Below are 19,706 nucleotides of genomic sequence, written 5' to 3'. Positions count from 1 at the left end.
AGAAATGGTAAATTAAGATATTGAGTTATGTGCATTGATACTCAGTTGTGTTTTTGTACGTAGTAGTAAAGCTCAGGATTAGAATAACCAATATAGCATTAACATGATACACAACTCAGAGGTTTTAAATAAATATAATCACCCACTAATCCTTACTGCCTCAAATATCATAGAACAGAATGCTGGTATAAATCAATTTAAAATCCGAACTTTCTGGATGCTTCATAATTATGATACCTCTGGTTTTTTTCTTTCAGAAAGTCTTATAACAAAACAATTCATTGATGGGAGAAAATTGACTTCAGAGAAATTCAACTCAATTTGCATTTATTGAATTTCTTGTATTTGCAAGAACTCTAAAGCCTCAAACTTCAACCAAGCTCTCATGGTACAACAACTTTACACATCTTTGTTTTCTGTAAGTCTGCAGAAGATTGAGAATAAGAACAATGAAGCATATCTGGATATTTGTGAAGCTATGATTCCTCTTTTCTGATTAGCTCTTTCTTTTATAATCAAGTGTAGTTCTTACATATATGCTTTCCCTATTTTAAAAGAGGTCCTGGTCCTCCCCCGCTTCTGCTTTCAGTAACCACAGCTAATTAAAATACCAAATCTTTCCACTAGTAAGACTTCCAGTGAGCTATAGTTTTACAATGCACAACTGACTCAATCAAATACATTTCGATTTCTCAGAAAACAATACTCAGTGGTTATTTTCTTAAAGGCATGTTTTGGAAACACAGATCTAGAGTGGTTCTGCACTAACTTGGAACAGGTCAGTCCTCAAAGTTGCTCATATAACTACTTTTATATATAAAGCAGTCCCAACATTTTAGGGAAGTCAGAGTATGATTCTAGTAATTCTCCTTACCTTTTTGAATTAGTGTCTGAACAGTAGGAAGTAATTCTGACCACGGTATGAATTCGCACTGCTGCAAATCCACAAAATAGCCAAAGATAGAACATTTACCAGATGGTAGGTTTACGCCTACATTTGAAAATGACACAAAAATAAGTCCAAGTAAGAAAGGTTCATTTACGGAATGTTTCATTAATGACATGACCTCTATGTGAAAAATCTGATTGTTGAATCAGAAATAATAACTATTCACCAAGGGTATATCCAAATTTATAAAACAGAGCTATCTTTATTTTTCCTGCTGATCTTTAATTAAATGAAAATGTCTTTTTATATCCAGAAAATAAGGTGAATCATAATCTGATATCCTTTGAAATCTTAGCCAGTTCTGTTTATTACTATGTGTTGGATATTATTAAATGAAAGTGTTAAGTGTTATACTGGTTTTAGTCAAACCACTGTATTAGGTAACTTTGCTACTTATTTGCAAAGCACATTTGTTTTTCCATTATAAAAGTAATAAATTTGGGGGGCACCTGGGTGGCTCAGTGGGTTAAAACCTCTGCCTTCGGCTCAGGTCATGATCTCAGGGTCCTGGGATCGAGCCCCGCATTGGGGCTCCCTGCTCAGTAGGGAGCCTGCTTCCCCTCACCCACCCTCCCCCGCCTCCCTCTCCCTCTCTGTCAAATAAATAAATAAAAATCTTAAAAAAAAAAAGCAATACATTTTCTTAATAGATTCCAGAAGATACAGGATAAAAGCAAAAGAATTTAGTCATGCTTTCACCATATGAAGATAATAATGTGAATATTTGATACAGTTCCTTGAATTATTTGTAAAATTTTTTTATACCAGAAAATTCATTTTTGGGGAGTATACAGTTCTAGGAGTTTTTTTGTTTTTGTTTTTGTTTTTCCTACCTGAACGTATTTTGTAATCACTATAATGGATGAGATAATAAAACAATCCTAAAACCCTTAAAAAACTCCTTAGTGCTACCCCTTTTGTCTTCTGTTCTAACCCCTGGTAATCACCAATCTGGTTTTTTTGTTTTGTTTTGCTACTGAGTTGTAGTATTATTACTTAATATTTTGGAAAATAACCCCTTATCACATATATGGTTTGCAAATGTTTCTCCTGCTCCATAGGCTGCCTTTTCATTTGGTTGATGGTTTCCTTGGCTGTGCAGAAGCTTTTCAACTTCGTGCAGTCCCACTTGCTTATTTTTGCTTGTATTGCCTTTACTTTTGGTGTCAATTCCAAAAATATCATTGCTGAGACCAAGGCCAAGGAACTTTCTCCCTATGCTTTCTTCTAGGAATTTTATAGTTTCAGGTCTTATGTTTATACCTTTAATCCATCCTGAGTTCATTTTGTCCATGGTATGAGATGGGGTCCCAACTTCATTATTCCGTTTGCATGAGAATATGCAGTTTTCCCAGTTCTTTTTATTGAAGAGACCCATCTTCCTGGTGTCTCTGCCAAATATTGGTTGGCTAGGGGTGCCTCGTTGGCTCAGTTGGTTGGGAGTCCGCCTCCTGGTTTTGGCTCAGGTCGTGATCTCACGGTTGTGAGATCGAGCCCCACACTGGGCTCTGTGCTCAGTAAGGAGCCTGCTTCAGCTTCTTCCTCCGTCTCCCCCCAGCCCCTCCCTACTGGCACGTGTGCTCTCTGAAGTGAATAAAATCTTGTTAATAAAATTGGTTGGGGGTGCCTGGGTGGCTCAGTGGGTTAAGCCTCTGCCTTCGGCTCAGGTCATGATCCCAGAGTCCTGGGATCGAGCCTCGCATTGGGCTCTTTGCTCAGCAGGGAACCTGCTTTCCTTCCTCTCTCTGCCTGCCTCTCTGCCTACTTGTGATCTCTGTCTGTCAAATAAATAAATAAGTAAAATATTAAAAAAAAAAAAAAGAAAATTGGTTGGGTACATGGGCTTGGATTTACTTCTAGATTCTGTTCTGTTCTATTGGTTTCTGTGTCAGTTTTCAATGCCAGTGCCATACTGTTTTGATTTTTATTGCTATAGAATACAGTTTGAGATAAAGTGTGTGGCCTCCAGCTTTGTTCTTCTTCCACAGGATGGTTTTGGCTCTTCAGTCTTTTCTGGTTCCAGATGAATTTGAGGGTTGTTTTATCTATTTCTGTGAAAAAAGCCACTGAAGTTTTGATAGGGATCGCACTGAATTTATAGATGTCTTTGGAGTATGGACATTTTAACAACTTTAACTCTTTCAACTCATAAGCACAGACTATATTTATTTGTGTCTTCTTTGATTCATTAATGTCTTGTAATTTTCAGTGTACTGATCTTTCACCTCCTTGGTTAATTTATTCCTAGGTATTTTACTTCTTGAGGCACTTGTATATGTTAACGTGATGCATCATATTTATTGGTTTGCATAAATTGAACCATCTTTGCAACCCAAATCCTGCATGATCATAGTTTGTAATTCTTTTAATGTGTTGTTTAGTTTGCTCATTTGGGAGGAAGATTTTTGTATCTGAATTCATTGGGCTTGTAGGGTTCTTGTTTTTGTTTTTGTTGTTGTTTTGTGGTGTCCTTATCTGGTTTTGGTATTAGGGAAATGCTGCCTTGTAAAATGACTTCGGAAGTTTTCCTTTATATTCAGGTTTTTTTTTTTTTTTCTTGGAAGAGTTTAAGAAGGACTTCAGTGTTTGAGAGAATTCACCAGTGAAGGTGACTTTTGTTTGATGGGAAGTTTTACTCATTCAATCTCATTACTTGTTTTGGTCTTCAGATTTTCTATTTCTTCTTTAAATAGAAGCAGGTTGTATGCTTCTAGAAATGTCCCCACTTATTTCAGGCTATCTGATTTGTTGGTATATAATTGTGCATAGTAGTCTGTTACGATCTTTTTTTTTTCTTTTCAGCATAACAGAATTCATTGTTTTTGCACTACACCCAGTGCTCCATGCAATACATGCCCTCCTTAATACCCACCACTTGGCTCCCCCAACCTGCCACCCCCTACCCCTTCAAAACCCTCAGATTGTTTTTCAGAGTCCATAGTCTCTCATGGCTCACCTCCCCTTCCAATTTCCCCCAACTCCCTTCTCCTCTCTAACTCCCCATGTCCTCCATGTTATTTGTTATGTTCCACAAATAAGTGAAACCATATGATACTTGACTCTCTCTGCTTGACTTATTTCACTCAGCATAATCTCTTCCAGTCCCATCCATGTTGCTACAAAAGTTGGGTATTCATCCTTTCTGATGGAGGCATAATACTCCATAGTGTATATGAACCACATCTTCCTTATCCATTCGTCCTTTGAAGGGCATCTTGGTTCTTTCCACAGTTTGGCGACTGTGGCCATTGCTGCTATAAACATTGGGGTTCAGATGGCCCTTCTTTTCACTACATCTGTATCTTTGGGGCAAATACCCAGTAGTGCAATTGCAGGGTCATAGGCAAGCTCTATTTTTAATTTCTTGAGGAATCTCCACACTGTTCTCCAAAGTGGCTGCACCAACTTGCATTCCCACCAACAGTGGAAGAGGGTTCCCCTTTCTCCACATCCTCTCCAACACACGTTGTTTCCTGTCTTGCTAATTTTGGCCATTCTAACTGGTGTAAGGTGGTATCTCAATGTGCTTTAAATTTGAATCTCCCTGAGGGCTAGTGATGATGAACATTTTTTCATGTGTCTGATAGCCATTTGTATGTCTTCATTGGAGAAGTGTCTGTTCATATCTTCTGCCCATTTTTTGATATGATTATCTGTTTTGTGTGTGTTGAGTTTAAGAAGTTCGTTATAGATCCTGGATATCAATCTTTTGTCTGTACTGTCATTTGCAAATATCTTCTCCCATTCTGTGGGTTGCCTCTTTGTTTTGTTGACTGTTTTCTTTGCTGTGCAGAAGCTTTTGATCTTGACGAAGTCCCAAAAGTTCATTTTCGCTTTTGTTTCCTTTGCCTTTGGAGACATATCTTGAAAGAAGTTGCTGTGGCTGATACCGAAGAGGTTACTGCCTATGTTCTCCTCGAGGATTCTGATGGATTCCTGTCTCATGTTGAGGTCCTTTATCCATTTCGGGTTTATCTTTGTGTACGGTGTAAGAGAATGGTTGAGTTTCATTCTTCTACATATATCTGTCCAGTTTTCCCAGCACCATTTATTGAAGAGACTGTCTTTTTTCCACTGTATATTTCTCCTGCTTTGTCAAAGATTATTTGACCATAGAGTTGAGGGTCCATATCTAGGCTCTCTACTCTGTTCCACTGGTCTATGTGTCTGTTTTTATTCCAGTACCATGCTGTCTTGGTGATCACAGCTTTGTAGTAAAGCTTGAAATCAGGTAACATGATGCCCCCAGTTTTGTTTTTCTTTTTCAACATTTCCTTAGCAATTCGGGGTCTCTTCTGATTCCATACAAATTTCAGGATTATTTGCTCCAGCTCTTTGAAAAATACCAGTGGAATTTTGATCAGAATGGCATGAAAAGTATAGATTGCTCTAGGGAGTATAGACATTTTAACAACATTTGTTCTTCCAATCCAAGAGCATGGAATGGAATGGTCTTCCATCTTTTTGTGTCTTCTTCAATTACTTTCATGAGTGTTCTGTAGTTCCTCGAGTACAAATCCTTTACCTCTTTGGTTAGGTTTATTCCCAGGTATCTTATGGTTCTGGGTACTATAGTAAATGGAATCAATTCTCTAATTTCCCTTTCTGTATTTTCATTGTTAGTGTATAAGAAAGCCACTGATTTCTGTACATTGACTTTGTATCCTGCCATGTTACTGAATTGCTGTATGAGTTCTAGTAGTTTGGGGGTGGAGTCTTTTGGGTTTTCCATATAAAGAATCATGTCATCTGCGAAGAGAGAGAGTTTGACTTCTTCATTGCCAGTTTGGATACCTTTTATTTCTCTTTGTTTTCTGATTGCTGTTGCTAGGACTTCTAGTACTATGTTGAACAAGAGTGGTGAGAGTGGGCATCCTTGTCGTGTTCCTGATCTCAACAGAAGGCTGCAAGCTTTTTCCCATTGAGGATGATATTTGCTGTGGGTCTTTCATAGGTAGATTTTATGAAGTTCAAGAATTTTCCCTCTATCCCTATACTTTGAAGTGTTTTAATCAGGAACGGATGCTGGATTTTGTCAAATACTTTTTCTGCATCAATTGAGAGGACCATGTGGTTCTTCTCTCTTCTCTTATTGATTTGTTCTATCACATTGATTGATTTGCGAATGTTGACCCATCCTTGTAACCCAGGGATGAATCCCTCCTGGTCATGGTGGATAATCTTTTTAATGTGCTGTTGGATCCTGTTTGCTAGGATCTTGTTGAGAATTTTAGCATCCATATTCATCAGTGACATTGGTCTGAAATTCTCCTTTTTGGTGTGGTCTTTGCCTGGTTTGGGGATCAGGGTAATGCTGGCTTCATAAAAAGAGTCTGGAAGTTTTCCTTCTGCTTCAATTTTTTGAAACAGCTTCAGGAGAATTGGTGTTATTTCTTCTTTGAAAGTTTAGTAGAATTCCCCAGGGAATCCATCAGGTCCTGGGCTCTTGTTTTTTGGGAGGTTTTTGATCACTGCTTCAATCTCGTTACTAGATATCGGTCTATTCAGGTTGTCAATTTCTTCCTGGTTCAATTTTGCGAGCTTATAGTTTTCCAGGAATGCATCCATTTCATCTAGGTTGCTTAGCTTATTAGCATATAACTGTTGATAATAACTTCTGATGATTGTTTCTACTTCCTTGGTGTTAGTTGTGATCTTTCCCTTTCCATTCATAATTTTATTAATTTGAACTTTCTCTCTTTTCTTTTGGATTAGTGTGGCCAATGGTTTATCGATCTTATTGATTCTTTCAAAAAACCAGCTTCTAGTTTCATTGATACGTTCTACTGTATTTCTAGTTTCTACCTCATTGATCTCTGCTCTAATCTTGATGATTTCCCTTCTTATGTGTGGAGTTGGTTTAATTTGTTGTTGATTCTCCAGTTCTTTAATGTGTAGAGACAGCTGGTGTATTCTGGATTTTTCAATTTTTTGGAGGGAGGCTTGGATGGCTATGTATTTCCCCCTTAGGACCGCCTTTGCTATATCCCATAGGTTTTGGATCAAAGTGTCTTCATTCTCATTGGTTTCCATGAATTGTTTCAGTTCTTCTTTGATCTCCTGGTTGATCCAAGCATTCTTAAGCAGGTGTTTTTTAGCTTCCAGGTGTTTGAGTTCCTTCCAAACTTTTCCTTGTGATTGAGCCCCAATTTCAAAGCATTGTGATCTCAGAATAGGCAGGGAATAATCTCAGTCTTTTGGTATCAGTTGAGCCCTGATTTGTGATCCAGTATGTGGCCTATTCTGGAGAAGGTTCCATGTGCACTTGAGAAGAATGAGTATCCTGTTGTTTTAGGGTGGAATGTTCGTTATATATCTATGAGGTCCATCTGATCCAATGTGTCATTCAATTCTCTTGTTTCTTTATTGATTTTCTGCTTGGATGATCTGTCTATTTCTGAGAGAGGCTGTTAAGCTCTCCTACTATTAATGTATTCATATCAATATGACTCTTTATCTTGATTAACAGTTTTCTTATGTACTTGGCTGCTCCCATATTGGGGACATAGATATTTACAATTGTTAGATCATCTTGGTGGATAGTCGCTTTAAGAATTATGGAGTGTCCTTCTGTATCACTTACTATAGTCTTTAGTTTAAAGTCTAATTTATCTGATATGAGAATCGCTACCCCGGCCTTCTTTTGAGGCCCATTGGCATGAAAAATGCTTCTCCATCCCTTCACTTTCAGTCTGGGTGTATCCTCAGGTTCAAATGAGTCTCTTGTAGACAACATATGGATGGGTCCTGTTGCTTTATTCAATCTGCAACCCTGTGTCATTTTATGGGCTCATTTAGGCCATTCACATTGGGAGTGATTATTGATAGATACGTTTTTATTGACATCGTGTTACCTTTGAAGTCTTTTTTTCTGTAGATTGTCTCTATATTTCTGTTCAATGATATTCTTAAGACTTTTCCTCTTTTATAGAACCCCCCTTAATATTTCCTGCAGTGTCGGCTTGGTGGTCACATACTCTTTTAAGCCTTGCCAGTCTTGGAAACTCTTTATCTCTCCATCCATTTTGAATGTCAGTCTTGCTGGATAAAGTATTCTTGGCTGCATGTTCTTCTTATTTAGTGCCCTGAATATATCTTGCCAGCCCTTTCTGGCTTGCCAGGTTTCTGTGGAAAGGTCTGATGTTATTCTGATGGGCTTTCCTCTGTATGTAAGGAGCTTCTTTGTCCTAGCTGCCTTCAAGAGGGCCTGCCTACAATTATAATTCTTCATTCTTACTATTAGGTGTCTCAAGGACTTTCGAGAATCTATAATCTTGGGGGGAGACCGTTCTGCCTCTAGTACATGAATGCTGGTTCCATTCGGAGATTGGGAAAATTTTTGTGGAGAACTTGTCCCACTATATCCTCTAGACTTCTTTCTTTCTCCTCCCCTTCAGGGATTCCAATAATTCTGATGTTGGAACGTTTCATGGCATCATTTATTTCCATGATTCTGTTTTCGTGGCTTCTAAGCTGTTTGTTCCAGGCTTCCTCCTGGTCCTTTCTCTCTATCTGTTTGTCCTCCAGATCACTAATTCTATCTTCTGTCTCAGTTACTCTAGCTTTTAGAGAATTTAGATTAGATTGGAACTCATTGAGAGCATTGTGAAAATCATCCCCGGTGGCTTTCAGTTCTGCTCTAACATTGTGAACAACATCTCTAGTGGCTTTTAGTTCTGCCCTAATCAATTCTGTTTGGTCATCCATGGCTTTCTCCAACCTAGCTATTGCCTGGATAATTGTTAGCCTGAATTCCCTTTCCAACATATTGTCTATGTTGATAGCCATTAGCTCTGTTGCAGAAGGCCCATCATCTGAATTTTTCTTTTGTTGGGCATTCCTCCTCCTACTCATTTTGGTGAGCGATGGCTGAACAGATGTAGCTGGATGTATCGACCATGGTGCAGTCAAGATGCACCCTGGAATGCTTCTGAGAAATCAGGAGTCCCCACCCAAACGAGAGAAAAAGGAAAGAGAGAAAAAAGAAAGAAAAAAGGAAAAAAAAAAAAAAAAGAAAGAGAGAGAGAGAGGAAAAAAAGAAAGATAAAAGAGAAGGCTCAGCCCAAATGGGCCCCAAGGTAAGATTAATGATGTTTACAAACAAAAAGACTGATAAAAGTATATGACAAGGGAAAAAATATATGTATATATATAAAAGCAAAAAAAAAAAAAAGAACCTCATCAAAAAGAACCCCAAGTATAAGATTTATATACTATCAGGACAAATACAAATACACAGAAACATTGGCAGAAGAAAAAGATGGGAGAGTGGTTATAAATTCTCAGTGTGGGTGAGGAAGGTTATTTTGATTCTTCCTGGATGTATCTTGATATCTTTGTTAAAGGACTCAACTTTCCTAAGATAAAGGGGGATTAAAAATTGCTTAAACCAATTTTTAATTGGGGTAGCATTGATTGGGGAAAAGGGATTACCTTGAAGTTTAACTCTATATGAATGTTAAAAAATAAAAATAAAAAAAGAATAAACTAAACTAAATTAAAATTAAAAAAAAAGTAAAAAATAGAAAAGCAAAAGAAAAACACGGGTGTATGTATCAAAAAGTCCAGGTTAAAATATTATTATGGAATTTGATGTACTGGACATCTCACTGTGATGGTAAATAGGTTAAAAAATTATCTATATATAAAAAAAAATGAACCAGAATAGTGGGAACAAATTAAAAATAAAAGTTGTATCTATGAAGAAGTGCTGGTTGTTCTCTTGTCATCTTTTTTTTCTTTTTATTTTTCTTCCTGGTTGGTTTTCTTGGGGAGGGGCCTGCCACGTGGGTTTTCAGGCAATGTTCCCTGAGTTGAGTCTTCTCGGCCCCCTCAAGGGGGTGGGCTCAGAGGAAACTTTTTTTCAGGCTTTTGTTCTCTGGAAGTTTTTATGTATGTTTGTTTTTCTCTCGCCTTGACAGCTTTTGATGGTTTTTGGAGGTTTAGAGAAAAGCAAACTGCACCCAGAACTCCATCTCAGAGAGAAGCCTCAGTCTGTTCCCCTCTGGGTGCTGCAGAGCACATAAGTTCCCCCTCGGCTGCTGGCAGAGCACGTTCTGAGTCGTGGTCCCTGGGGACACAGGAACTCCTGCTTGTACCCAAAACCATGACAGCGCCGGCTGTCTGGGCAGCTCTGTACCGCCAGAGAGGTTCCAAGCAGCGATTGCACAGCGATTGCTGGCCCAGGCTGAGAGTGCCTGGTCTTTCCGGGTCTGAGAACCTACGTTCCAGGCTGGCACCTGCGTGCACCTCTCTCAGGGGAGGGTGCAGAGCGTGACTCAGACTCTGATCCCATGCAGGATAGCATGGCCCAGCACTCGTGTGGGGACTGCAAAAAGGCTGTGCTTTTGCCGGCTGGCGAGGCTCCCAGCCCCTCACAGGATCCAGACTCCACATGCTCTCAGGTGTGCTGGCGGCTCAGGGAACAAGACCTGGTTTCTCCGCCGCACTCTCTCTGGCTCAGCGCCAGGGGTGGCTGTCCTGGGTCCGGGGGACTTAGGCCCCTCTCCCTAACTGCCCCGATTCCCACAATTTCCCAAATTCACAAATTCCCACAATTTCCCCCCGCAATCCTTTGCTCTTTTTGAGTGCTTTCAAACAGACTCCAAGTTAATGCTGGTCCCCAGACGCAGGGCACTCTCATATTGGGGTATTACTTTCCAATGGGTCGCCTCTGATGGCTCCCTCCCCCTTTTGTTTATCTTCCGATATCAGTCCGACATTCCCACTTTGCTTTACCTGCCCACTGGCGTCTTCTGTCCCCATAGAGATCCAGACGTGTATAATTCTGATCTCAGGCTGATTTCATGGGTGATCGGAGGTTTTTGGTAGGCAATCAGCTCACTTTAGGGTACAGGTTGAAACCGTGCCTTCTCCTACTTTCCTGCCATCTTATCTCCTCCTCAATATAGCTCTGTTACGATCTTTCATATTTCTATGGTATCTATTGCAATGTCTCTTTGATTTCTCATTTTATTTGAGCCTTCTCTCTTTTTTCCTTAATCTAGGTAAAGATTTGTCAATTTTGTTTACCTTTTCTTTGTTTTTCTGGCTTCTTTTAATTATTTCTACTCTGATCTTTGTTATTTCTTTCCTTTCACTAACTTTAGGCTTATTCCTTTTTCCCCCTTTTTCTTTGAAGTGTAAAGTTAGATTATTTGAGATCTTTCTTTTATTGCCATGTGGGCATTTATGGTTATAAAATTCCTTCTACAAATTTTTATTGAAACCCATAAATTATGGTATGTTTTATTTCCATTTTTGTTTTTTAAAGACAAATTAAAAAATTAAAAAAATCTTCTCATTGATTTTTCAGAAGTGTGCTATTTAATTTCTATATATTTTTAATTTTCTAGTTTTCATCAAGGTATTTTCTAGCTTCATTCCATGATGGTCAGAAAAGACATGCAGTATAATTTTCAATCTTAATAATTTGTTAAGACTTATTTTGTGACCAAACATAATGGTCTATGCTGGAGAATATTTCCACGTGTGCTTGAGAAGAATGTGCAGTCTGCTGTGTCAGACTGAATTCTCTGTATATGTCTGTCAGGCCCATTTTCTCTAAACTATAGCTCAATTCCAATATTTCCTTATTGATTTTTCTCTCTGAACAATCTACCCACTCTTTAAAGTAGGATATTAAATTCCCCTACAATACTGTTCTCTATTTCTTCAGATCTGTTAGTATTTGCTTAATAAGTTTAGGTACCCTGATGTTGAGTGCATATACATTTATAGTTGTTCTATCTTCTTGATGAATTGACTCCTTTACAATCACATAATGACCTTGTCTGTTGTTAACAGTTTTTGACTTAAAGCCTATGTTGTCCAATAGAAGTATAGCTTAGCTGCTACACCTGTTCTCTTTCAGTTTTCCACTTGCATGGAATACCATTTCCCATCCCTGCAATTTGAGCCTCTGTGTGTCCTTGAAACAGAAGTGAATCTCTTGTAGGCAATACATAGTTGGCTTGTTTTAAAAATCCATTTATATATTCTATATCTTTTGATTGTAGATTTTAATCTATTTACTTTTAAAGTAATTTTGAGGGGGTGCTTGTGTGGCTCAGAAGGTTAATCCTCTGCTTCAGCTTGGGTCATGATCTTGGGGTCCTGGGATCAAGCTCCACATTGGTTTCTCTGCTTGGTGGGGAGCCTGCTTCTTCCTCTCTCTCTGCCTGCCTCTCTGCCTGCTTGTGATCTCTCTCTCTTTGTCAAATAAATAAATAAAATCCTCTAAAAAAATAAAATAATTTTGAAAAGCAAAGACTAATAACATTTGATTGTTTCCTGACTGTTTTGTGGTTCCCTCGTTCCCTCTTCCTGTCTTCCTTGTGAACTGATGATTTTCCCTAGAGGTTGCATTAATTAATTTCCTTTTCTTTATCTTTTCTGTACTGTTGGTTTTTCGTTTGTGGTTACCATGACACTTGACATGACATACATGACATAAAACATCTTTTAAACTGATAACAAGTCAATTTCAATCACATGCAAAAACTCTTTCGCCTTCCCCTCACATTTTATATTTTCCATGTCACAATTACTCTCTCTTTATATTGGGTATCCATTACACATCTAAGCAGCTATAGGAATTTTTAATGTTTTTGAGTATCAATTTTTATACTAAAGGGATTCAAATGCCACCATATTACAGTAATAGAGCATCTGAGTTTGACTATATACTTACCTTTACCAATGTGCTTTATAATTTCATTATTTTTTTCCTGCTACTAATTAACATTTTCACTTAAGTTTGAAGGATTCCTTTTGCATTTCTTGTAGGGTTGGTTTAGGGTGATGAACCCCCTCAGCTTTTGTTTGGAAAAGTCATTTTTTTGTCCTTTATTTTTTTAAAAATATTTTATTTATTTATTTGATAGACAGAGATCACAAGTAGGCAGAGAAGCAGGCAGAGACAGAGAGAGAGTGAAGCAGGCTCCCTGCTGAGCATGACCCTGGGATCATGACCTGAGCCGAAGGCAGAGGCTTTAACCCACTGAGTCACCCAGGTGCCCCGCACCTTTTTTTTTTTTTTTTTTTTAAAGATTCTATTTATTTCAGAGAAAGAGAAAGAGCGGGGAGGGCAGCGGCAGAAGGAGAAGCAGACTCCCCACTGAGCAGGGATCCTAATATGGGGCTTGGCCCAGGACCCTGAGATCATGGTCTGAGCAGAAGGCAGATGCTTAGCTGACTGAGCCACTCAGGCACCCATCTCCTTCATTTTTTTAAAAAAAAGATTTTATTTATTTATTTGACAGACAGAGATCACAAGTAGGCAGAGAGGCAGGCAGAGAGAGAGGGGGAAGCAGGCTCCCCGCTGAGCAGAGAGCCTGATGTGGGGCTTGATCCTGGGATCATGACCTGGGTCGAAGGCAGAGGCTTTAATCCACTGAGCCACCCAGGCGCCCCTCTCCTTCATTTTTTGAAGGACAACTTTGCAGGGTAAAGTATTCCTGATTGGCAGTTTTTTCTTTCAGCACCTTGAAGAGATGATCCCACTGTCTCCTGGGCTGCAAGCTTTGTGGTGAGGAATTTGCTGAGCTTCATGGTAGTCCTTTATGTGGGCAATTTTTTCTTCTACCTGTGTTCAAATTCTCTTTCTTTTAGATAGTTTATGTGTCTGGGAAGATTTTTGGGTTGAAATTACTGGAGAGATGTCTGAACTTCATTTAAAAAGTAAATCCTTCCCCAGATTTAGTAAGTTCTCCGCCATTATTTCTCTAAATAAGCTTTCTGTCCCTTTCTTGCTTGCTTCTTCTTTTGGGACTCCCTTAATGGGTAGATTTTAAAAAATGATATCCCATATTTCACAGGCTCTCTTCATTCTTTTTTCTTAGTTCTCCTGTGAGTGGATAATTGCAAATGACCTGGTTTCTGTCCTGGAGATTCTTTCCTCTGATTGATCCAGTCTGCTGTTGATGTTCTATCCCATTCACTGTATTCTCCAGCTGCACGACTTCTGTTTGCTTCTGTTTTGATTCCTGTCTCTGCTACTTTCTCATTTTCTTCAAGTATTGTTTTCCCAATTTCACCAAATTGTCTTCCAGTGTTGTCTTTTAGCTAATCAGACTTCCTCAAAACAGATATTTTGAGTTTTTAATTGGGCAAACCACAAATCTCTGTTTCTTTGGGGTCAGTTACTGGAGAAATATTGTACTACTTTGGTTGTCATGTTTCTTCAATTTTTCCTGTTTCCTGAAGTCCTTCATTATGCTCTCCACATTGGAGAAATGGTCTCCTCCAGTTTTTACTAACTGACTGTGGGAAAGAAGTAACTCCCTCTGACTTGTTAAGGATCCTGAGGCTTTCTTGACATTTTCTGTGGTTATGCTTACCCCACACATCTTGTTCTCTCCTACTGGGTAATTTTTAGGCACATATGACTTCTCTCCATTCTGCCAAGCCAGGCTGGGTGTTGACAGCCTTCCTGTTTCTTTCCCTTGGGTAGTGTCGGATGCTGTATTTGTGTGGTTTCTCCCAACCCTGCAATATGCCTAGTTTTCTACTACCCATCTGAAAAGGCTCACTTTTGCTCTCCTCTGGGTTGCACATAGGGCACCTGCCCCTGGAAGAGGGTTTTTATGGGTAAAGCTAATGGAGTGTTGGGGAAGCCCATGGACCAGTTCAGGGGATCCTTGGGCAAGGTGTCCCCAGAAGCTCATGGGTGGACCTCCTGTCCTAAAGTAGTCTAGTAAGATTTGTGTCCCATTCTGAGCCCTGGCTGCTGTTCTCTCAGCCTCCACTTCCCTATTGCCAGGTAGCTCACAGTTTGCTACTTTCTATGGGGCTAAAGAAAACTGGGCCTCTGTGGCAGAGTCCCACCCAGCTGAGAAGCCACTCGCTCATGCACAAGCCATCCCTTTTCCCTTCTGGCACGGGACTGTGATGCCAAGGGGAGGGTGATGTGTGTGAAGAGCTGAGAAATAGGTCTCTGTACACTTGCACACACACCTGTTTTATTTCTGCATCTGTCTGCACATCTATCAAGAACAGAAAGCATGAGTTCAGACTGACAAAGTCTTTGTGTAAGTTTCCCGTTGCTGTTTTAACAAATTACCACCAACTTAGGGATCTTAAAACAACACAGATTTCTCCCTTACAGTTCTAGAGGTCACAGGTCCACCCTGTTTTCACTGGACTAAAATCAAAGTGTTGGCAGGACTGCATTCCTTTGGAGGCTCTCAAGGGAAATACCTTTCTCTGCCCTTTCAAGCTTTGGGTGGCCACATGCAGTCCTTGGCTCGTGGCCTCTTCCTCCACCTTCAAAGCCAGCAACTGCACGACTGCATCACTTCAACCTCTGCATCCCCCCCTCATGCATCCGGTGCCTCTCCTGCCTCCTTCTCCACAATTAAGGAATCATGATCCAGGATAATCTCAAGGATCTTAACCTAGTCACACCCTCAAACTCTGCTTTCCAATGAGTTAGCCCATCCACAGGACCCAAGAAATGGGATGTGGGGCTCTCTGGGAGCCATTAGTCTACCTTATCATCATCCAGCAAGAGGACTCACTCTAACACTTGTCCTTTGCTTTCTTTCTCTGCTGTTTTATCTCTTGCAACTAAGAACTAGTTTGTGAGGAAACAGTGTCAGATCAGGCAATAGCCTGCTCCTCATCAAATTCTGCCTTAAGTTTAATGTCCATTGATGTTCTCGCCTGATCTAATATCTATCTATGATGGATGCAGTGGATATGCCTTCTATAGAATGGGACTATTATCCACAACCATACAGATAATTTGTGCAGATTTAATAGCCAGTTAAAGGTAATTAGCAGAAACCAGGTAACAGCCCCTGATTAATAAGACTCAAATGACTAGAATTATCAGGTGCATATTTTAAGACAGCCATGCTTACTATGTTTAAATGAAAGTAAGCTTGAAAGTACAGAACAAGAACAAGAAATTATAAAAAAAGTGACATAGCCTATTTGAAAAGGAACCAAACAGACCTTCCAGAAATGAAACATAAGAGCTCAGCAGCAATAACAAAACCAAGACCATACTTAATGGGGAAGCTTTTGTAATGGTACCATTAATAATGGCAGTGCAAAACCACAGAAAGAAGGATGAAATGTATACGACTAAGCTGAATAAGAAACACGCCAAGTCAATACAAAGAAAACTTGAAGACTTTTTTTCTAGGTTTCAGTTTACCTATTTTTTAAAAAAGATTTTGTTTATTTATTTGAGAGAGACAACATGGGAGAGGGGCAGAGGGAGAGGGAGAAGCAGGCTGCTGCTGAGCAGGGAGCCTGATGTGGGGCTAAATCCCAGGACCCTGGGATCATGAACTGAGCTGAAGGCAGACACTTAACTGACTGAGTCACCCAGCCACCCCTCAATTAACTAATTCTTTCTCTGATGGTGCCAAGAGAAGAGCTCATCTGGACTACTGACTCTTTCACTTGAATGATTATAGAAGTTCTATTTGGTCCTTTTTCATAGCCTTATGTTCTATTTTTATTTCTACTTTTTTTTTCTGCTTCATATATGCTTATTTGTTTAAAAATAGATGCGATTTCCTTATTTATCTTTCAAAAAAGAACCCTAACATATTAATAAATGTTAGTTCATTCCAGATGAAATTATTATAGCCTAATGGACACCTGTGTTACAGGTATCTGTTAGGCTATAATAATTTCATCTGGAATGAATTCATATTATGATAAGTGATAGTAAACCAGTAGGTATACTTTCTTAGTATTAATTGTTTTGTGTTTTACAATTTTGTTCAGAGTGACTACAAGTGGGAAGTTTCGGGACTCCTTTTTTTTCTCTTTTCTCTTCCATTCTGAGGGTTTTGTCCTTTTTACAACTGCTGCCACCCGCCCCTCCTTCCATTCCTACACCCACCCCAAACTAGCTTTTCTACGCATACTTCAGATGACAAAACAAAATTCCATACTCATCGTTTTAAGATAAACCTTCTAACATAAGGTATTATTTACTGAGTTGTCTTTAGGTTCACATGGAGAAGAAATAATAGAATTTGAGGTATTTTCTGCCTGACAAATAAATCAGAGCAGTTTATTTATCTTAGGAATTAGCAACATCCAGTTGACTCACTAAGTCAACAACAAATAACGTGCAGTGCATTTTGATATTAAAAGTTAATTTTGGGGCACCCGGGTAGTTCAGTGGGTTGATCCTCTGCCTTCAGCTCAGGTCATGATCTCAGGGTCCTGAGATCGAGCCCCACATCAGGCTCTCTGCTCAACGCGGAGCCTGCTTCCCTGTCTCTCTCTGCCTGCTTCTCTGCCTACTTGTGATCTGTCAAATAAATAAAATCTTTAAAAAAAAGTTTAATTTCTGGGAGTCTGGGTAGCTCATTGCGTGAAGCATCTGCCTTCAGTTCAGGTCATGATCCCAGGGTTCTGAGATCGAGCCCCGCATTGGGCTCCCTGCTCAGCGGGGAGTCTGCTTCCCCCTCTCCCTCTCCCCCCTGTTCATGCTCCCTCTCAAATAAATAAAATCTTTAAAAAAAATAATTTCCATAGGAAATAACACAAAACTCTGTGGTCAAAGATACCTTAAATAGAACATTTACAAATAATTTCAAAAGGACATTTTAAGAGTTACATCACACAAACTGGTCAAATCTATACTTTTGGTAAATATTTTTTGGCTCTCATCTTTAACAAAGTCCTTCTAAATACATTCATGGTTCACTGTTTTGTCTTTTTGGTAACTGCACCCAGGATCTCTTCATCTATTCCAAGTTCCTTTAATTAGTGACTGCTAGTTGGGAAGGCTTACCATTTCAGAAAATTACGACAGATTCCATTTGTTAGAACAGACTCAAAAAACATCCATAATAAAGAAATCTAAGACTTCATGAAATAGTTTTTATAATATTAGTCTTTAAGAAGTAAATGAAACTATCATCTACAGAAATTCCTGGTGCACGAGGATATGTATAACACAGATCCAGCGAGACGGCCAGTGGGCTCAGCTAGGCCGAGGTCAAGAGTTTCCAGGTTTCATCTGTTCTGCCTTACTTGTGTGACACCTCCCTTAGAACAACAATTGACCAGGAGTCAAATTTACTTCAGCCTCTTTTGCTAGACTAATGGTACTGGAGTGTGCTTTTACCTTTAACCTCACACTTTAAAAGATGGACCTTTAATTCGAGGCCATCCATAAAGAGTTTCCAACTAATTTTTAAGGGGGGGGAGGGGCAGAGGGAGAGAGAGAATCCCTTTCACAAACTTGGGATCATGACCTGAGCTGAAATCAAGAGTTGGACCCTTAACAAACTGAGCCCACCCAGGCATCCCTCTTTTCTTTAAATTTATCTTATCCAGAGATTTATATCAGCTCTGACAAAGTATCTGTATTTTTTTTTTTAAGTAGGCCCCTTGCCCAACAAGGAGCCCAATATGGGGCTTGAACTCACACCTGTGAGATCAAGACCTGAGCTGCGATCAGGAGTCAGACTGAGTGGCGGACAGAGCTGACCACCTAAATGCCCCCACACTAATATTCTGAAGCAAGCATAATTAGGACTGCCGCCCCCAGAACCTACCTATGTGTGGATTGCTCTCAAACAGCTCATGCACAAGCTTGTCAAAATCGTAGGTCACCATGGCAGGGGAACCAGGCTCGTGGCTCAAATATGGCACGAGGTCATCTTCGTGTTCATCCTCACGCTTTAAAGTTCCTCCAAAGGCCCAAGTAAATGCAAACACGAAGAGCTTCTGAAGCATAATTTTTAACTTATGAGGATTCTTCTCCAGATACCATGTATTTTCAGCTCTGGGGCAGACACATGTGGGAGGGTAAGAGTTAAAATTTTATTTTATTTTTTTTAAAGATTTTTATTTATTTGACAGAGAGAGATCATGAGTAGGCAGAGAGCAGGCAGAGAGAGGGGGAAGCAGGCTCCCCGCTGAGCAGAGAGCCTGATTAGGGGCTCAATCCCAGGTCCCCAAGATCACAACCTGAGCTGAATGCAGAGGCTTAACCCACTGAGCCATCCAGGCACCCCAAGAAAGTTGAAATTTTAGAAGGAAGTTCAGTGATTTTGATATCGTATCAAAATTTCATTACTAAGAATTATAGAACAGTTAGGTTTGTTAACATGAATGTTTTAACAGTAATGTACAATTTTAGTCGATGTCATGTAAAATACACACTGCTACTATTTTTAAGGCACCATTTGTGTGAGAGATCTGTAGCCCACCTTTATTTATTTATTTAGTGCAAATGATTCACTTTTATTTATGAGGTCAGTTTATTAGTCACAAGTTTACCTATCTTTTGGGAGAGGATCTGGTAATTCTCCATTTTATGTACAAAAGGTCCTAGTCCTTCACTCTGTATTGCTCTCAGCCAGGCTGTGGAGGCTGATTTAGTTCCACGCAGCTGAAGCCACACTCTGTGAGTCTGGGGAAAGTCTCGTCCAGTCTGGGCCAACAAGGTCACCCTGGTCTGTGGACCCTGAGATTCTGTAGTGACAGGGCTGATGGTGAGGAAGTGAACAAGAGGTTTGGGCTTGATTTCAAGGCATTTAAAATAGTTCAGGATATAGTATTATCATACAATTACCCATAAATTACTCGTAAATTATGATAGTTCATTCAGCAAATATTCACGAATTCCTACTGTGTTATCAGCTTCCCTGGACCAAGCGAATGTGACCCCTTCTCTCCAAGATAAGAATGGGAATGCTAAGCCACAGCACGTGTAAAGGAGACAGTTACACATGACGTGCACAGCGGTGGTCAAGGGGCCGGCTCAGCCTATGGG

At 39.7% G+C, this 19,706-nt stretch overlaps 1 protein-coding gene across 1 annotated transcript in view; it reads right to left on the bottom strand.

Moving 5' to 3' along the window:
* Positions 1-19,706, bottom strand: part of DNAH14 (dynein axonemal heavy chain 14) — a 333,925-nt gene that overhangs the window by 119,160 nt on the left and 195,059 nt on the right. The window contains exons 43-44 of the mRNA XM_045069521.1: positions 18,484-18,713; positions 875-991 (exon numbers count right to left, since the gene is read on the bottom strand). Coding sequence (XP_044925456.1) covers positions 875-991; positions 18,484-18,713 — 347 coding nt within the window. The remainder of the gene's footprint in view (positions 1-874; positions 992-18,483; positions 18,714-19,706) is intronic.

Source organism: Mustela putorius, unplaced genomic scaffold, assembly GCF_011764305.1.
Source record: "Mustela putorius furo isolate JIRA1106 unplaced genomic scaffold, ASM1176430v1.1 tig00003942_pilon_pilon_pilon, whole genome shotgun sequence".
Classification (NCBI taxonomy): domain Eukaryota; kingdom Metazoa; phylum Chordata; class Mammalia; order Carnivora; family Mustelidae; genus Mustela; species Mustela putorius.
The sequence above is the reverse complement of the archived record's forward strand: the minus strand, read 5'-3'. Positions and strand labels throughout refer to the sequence as shown.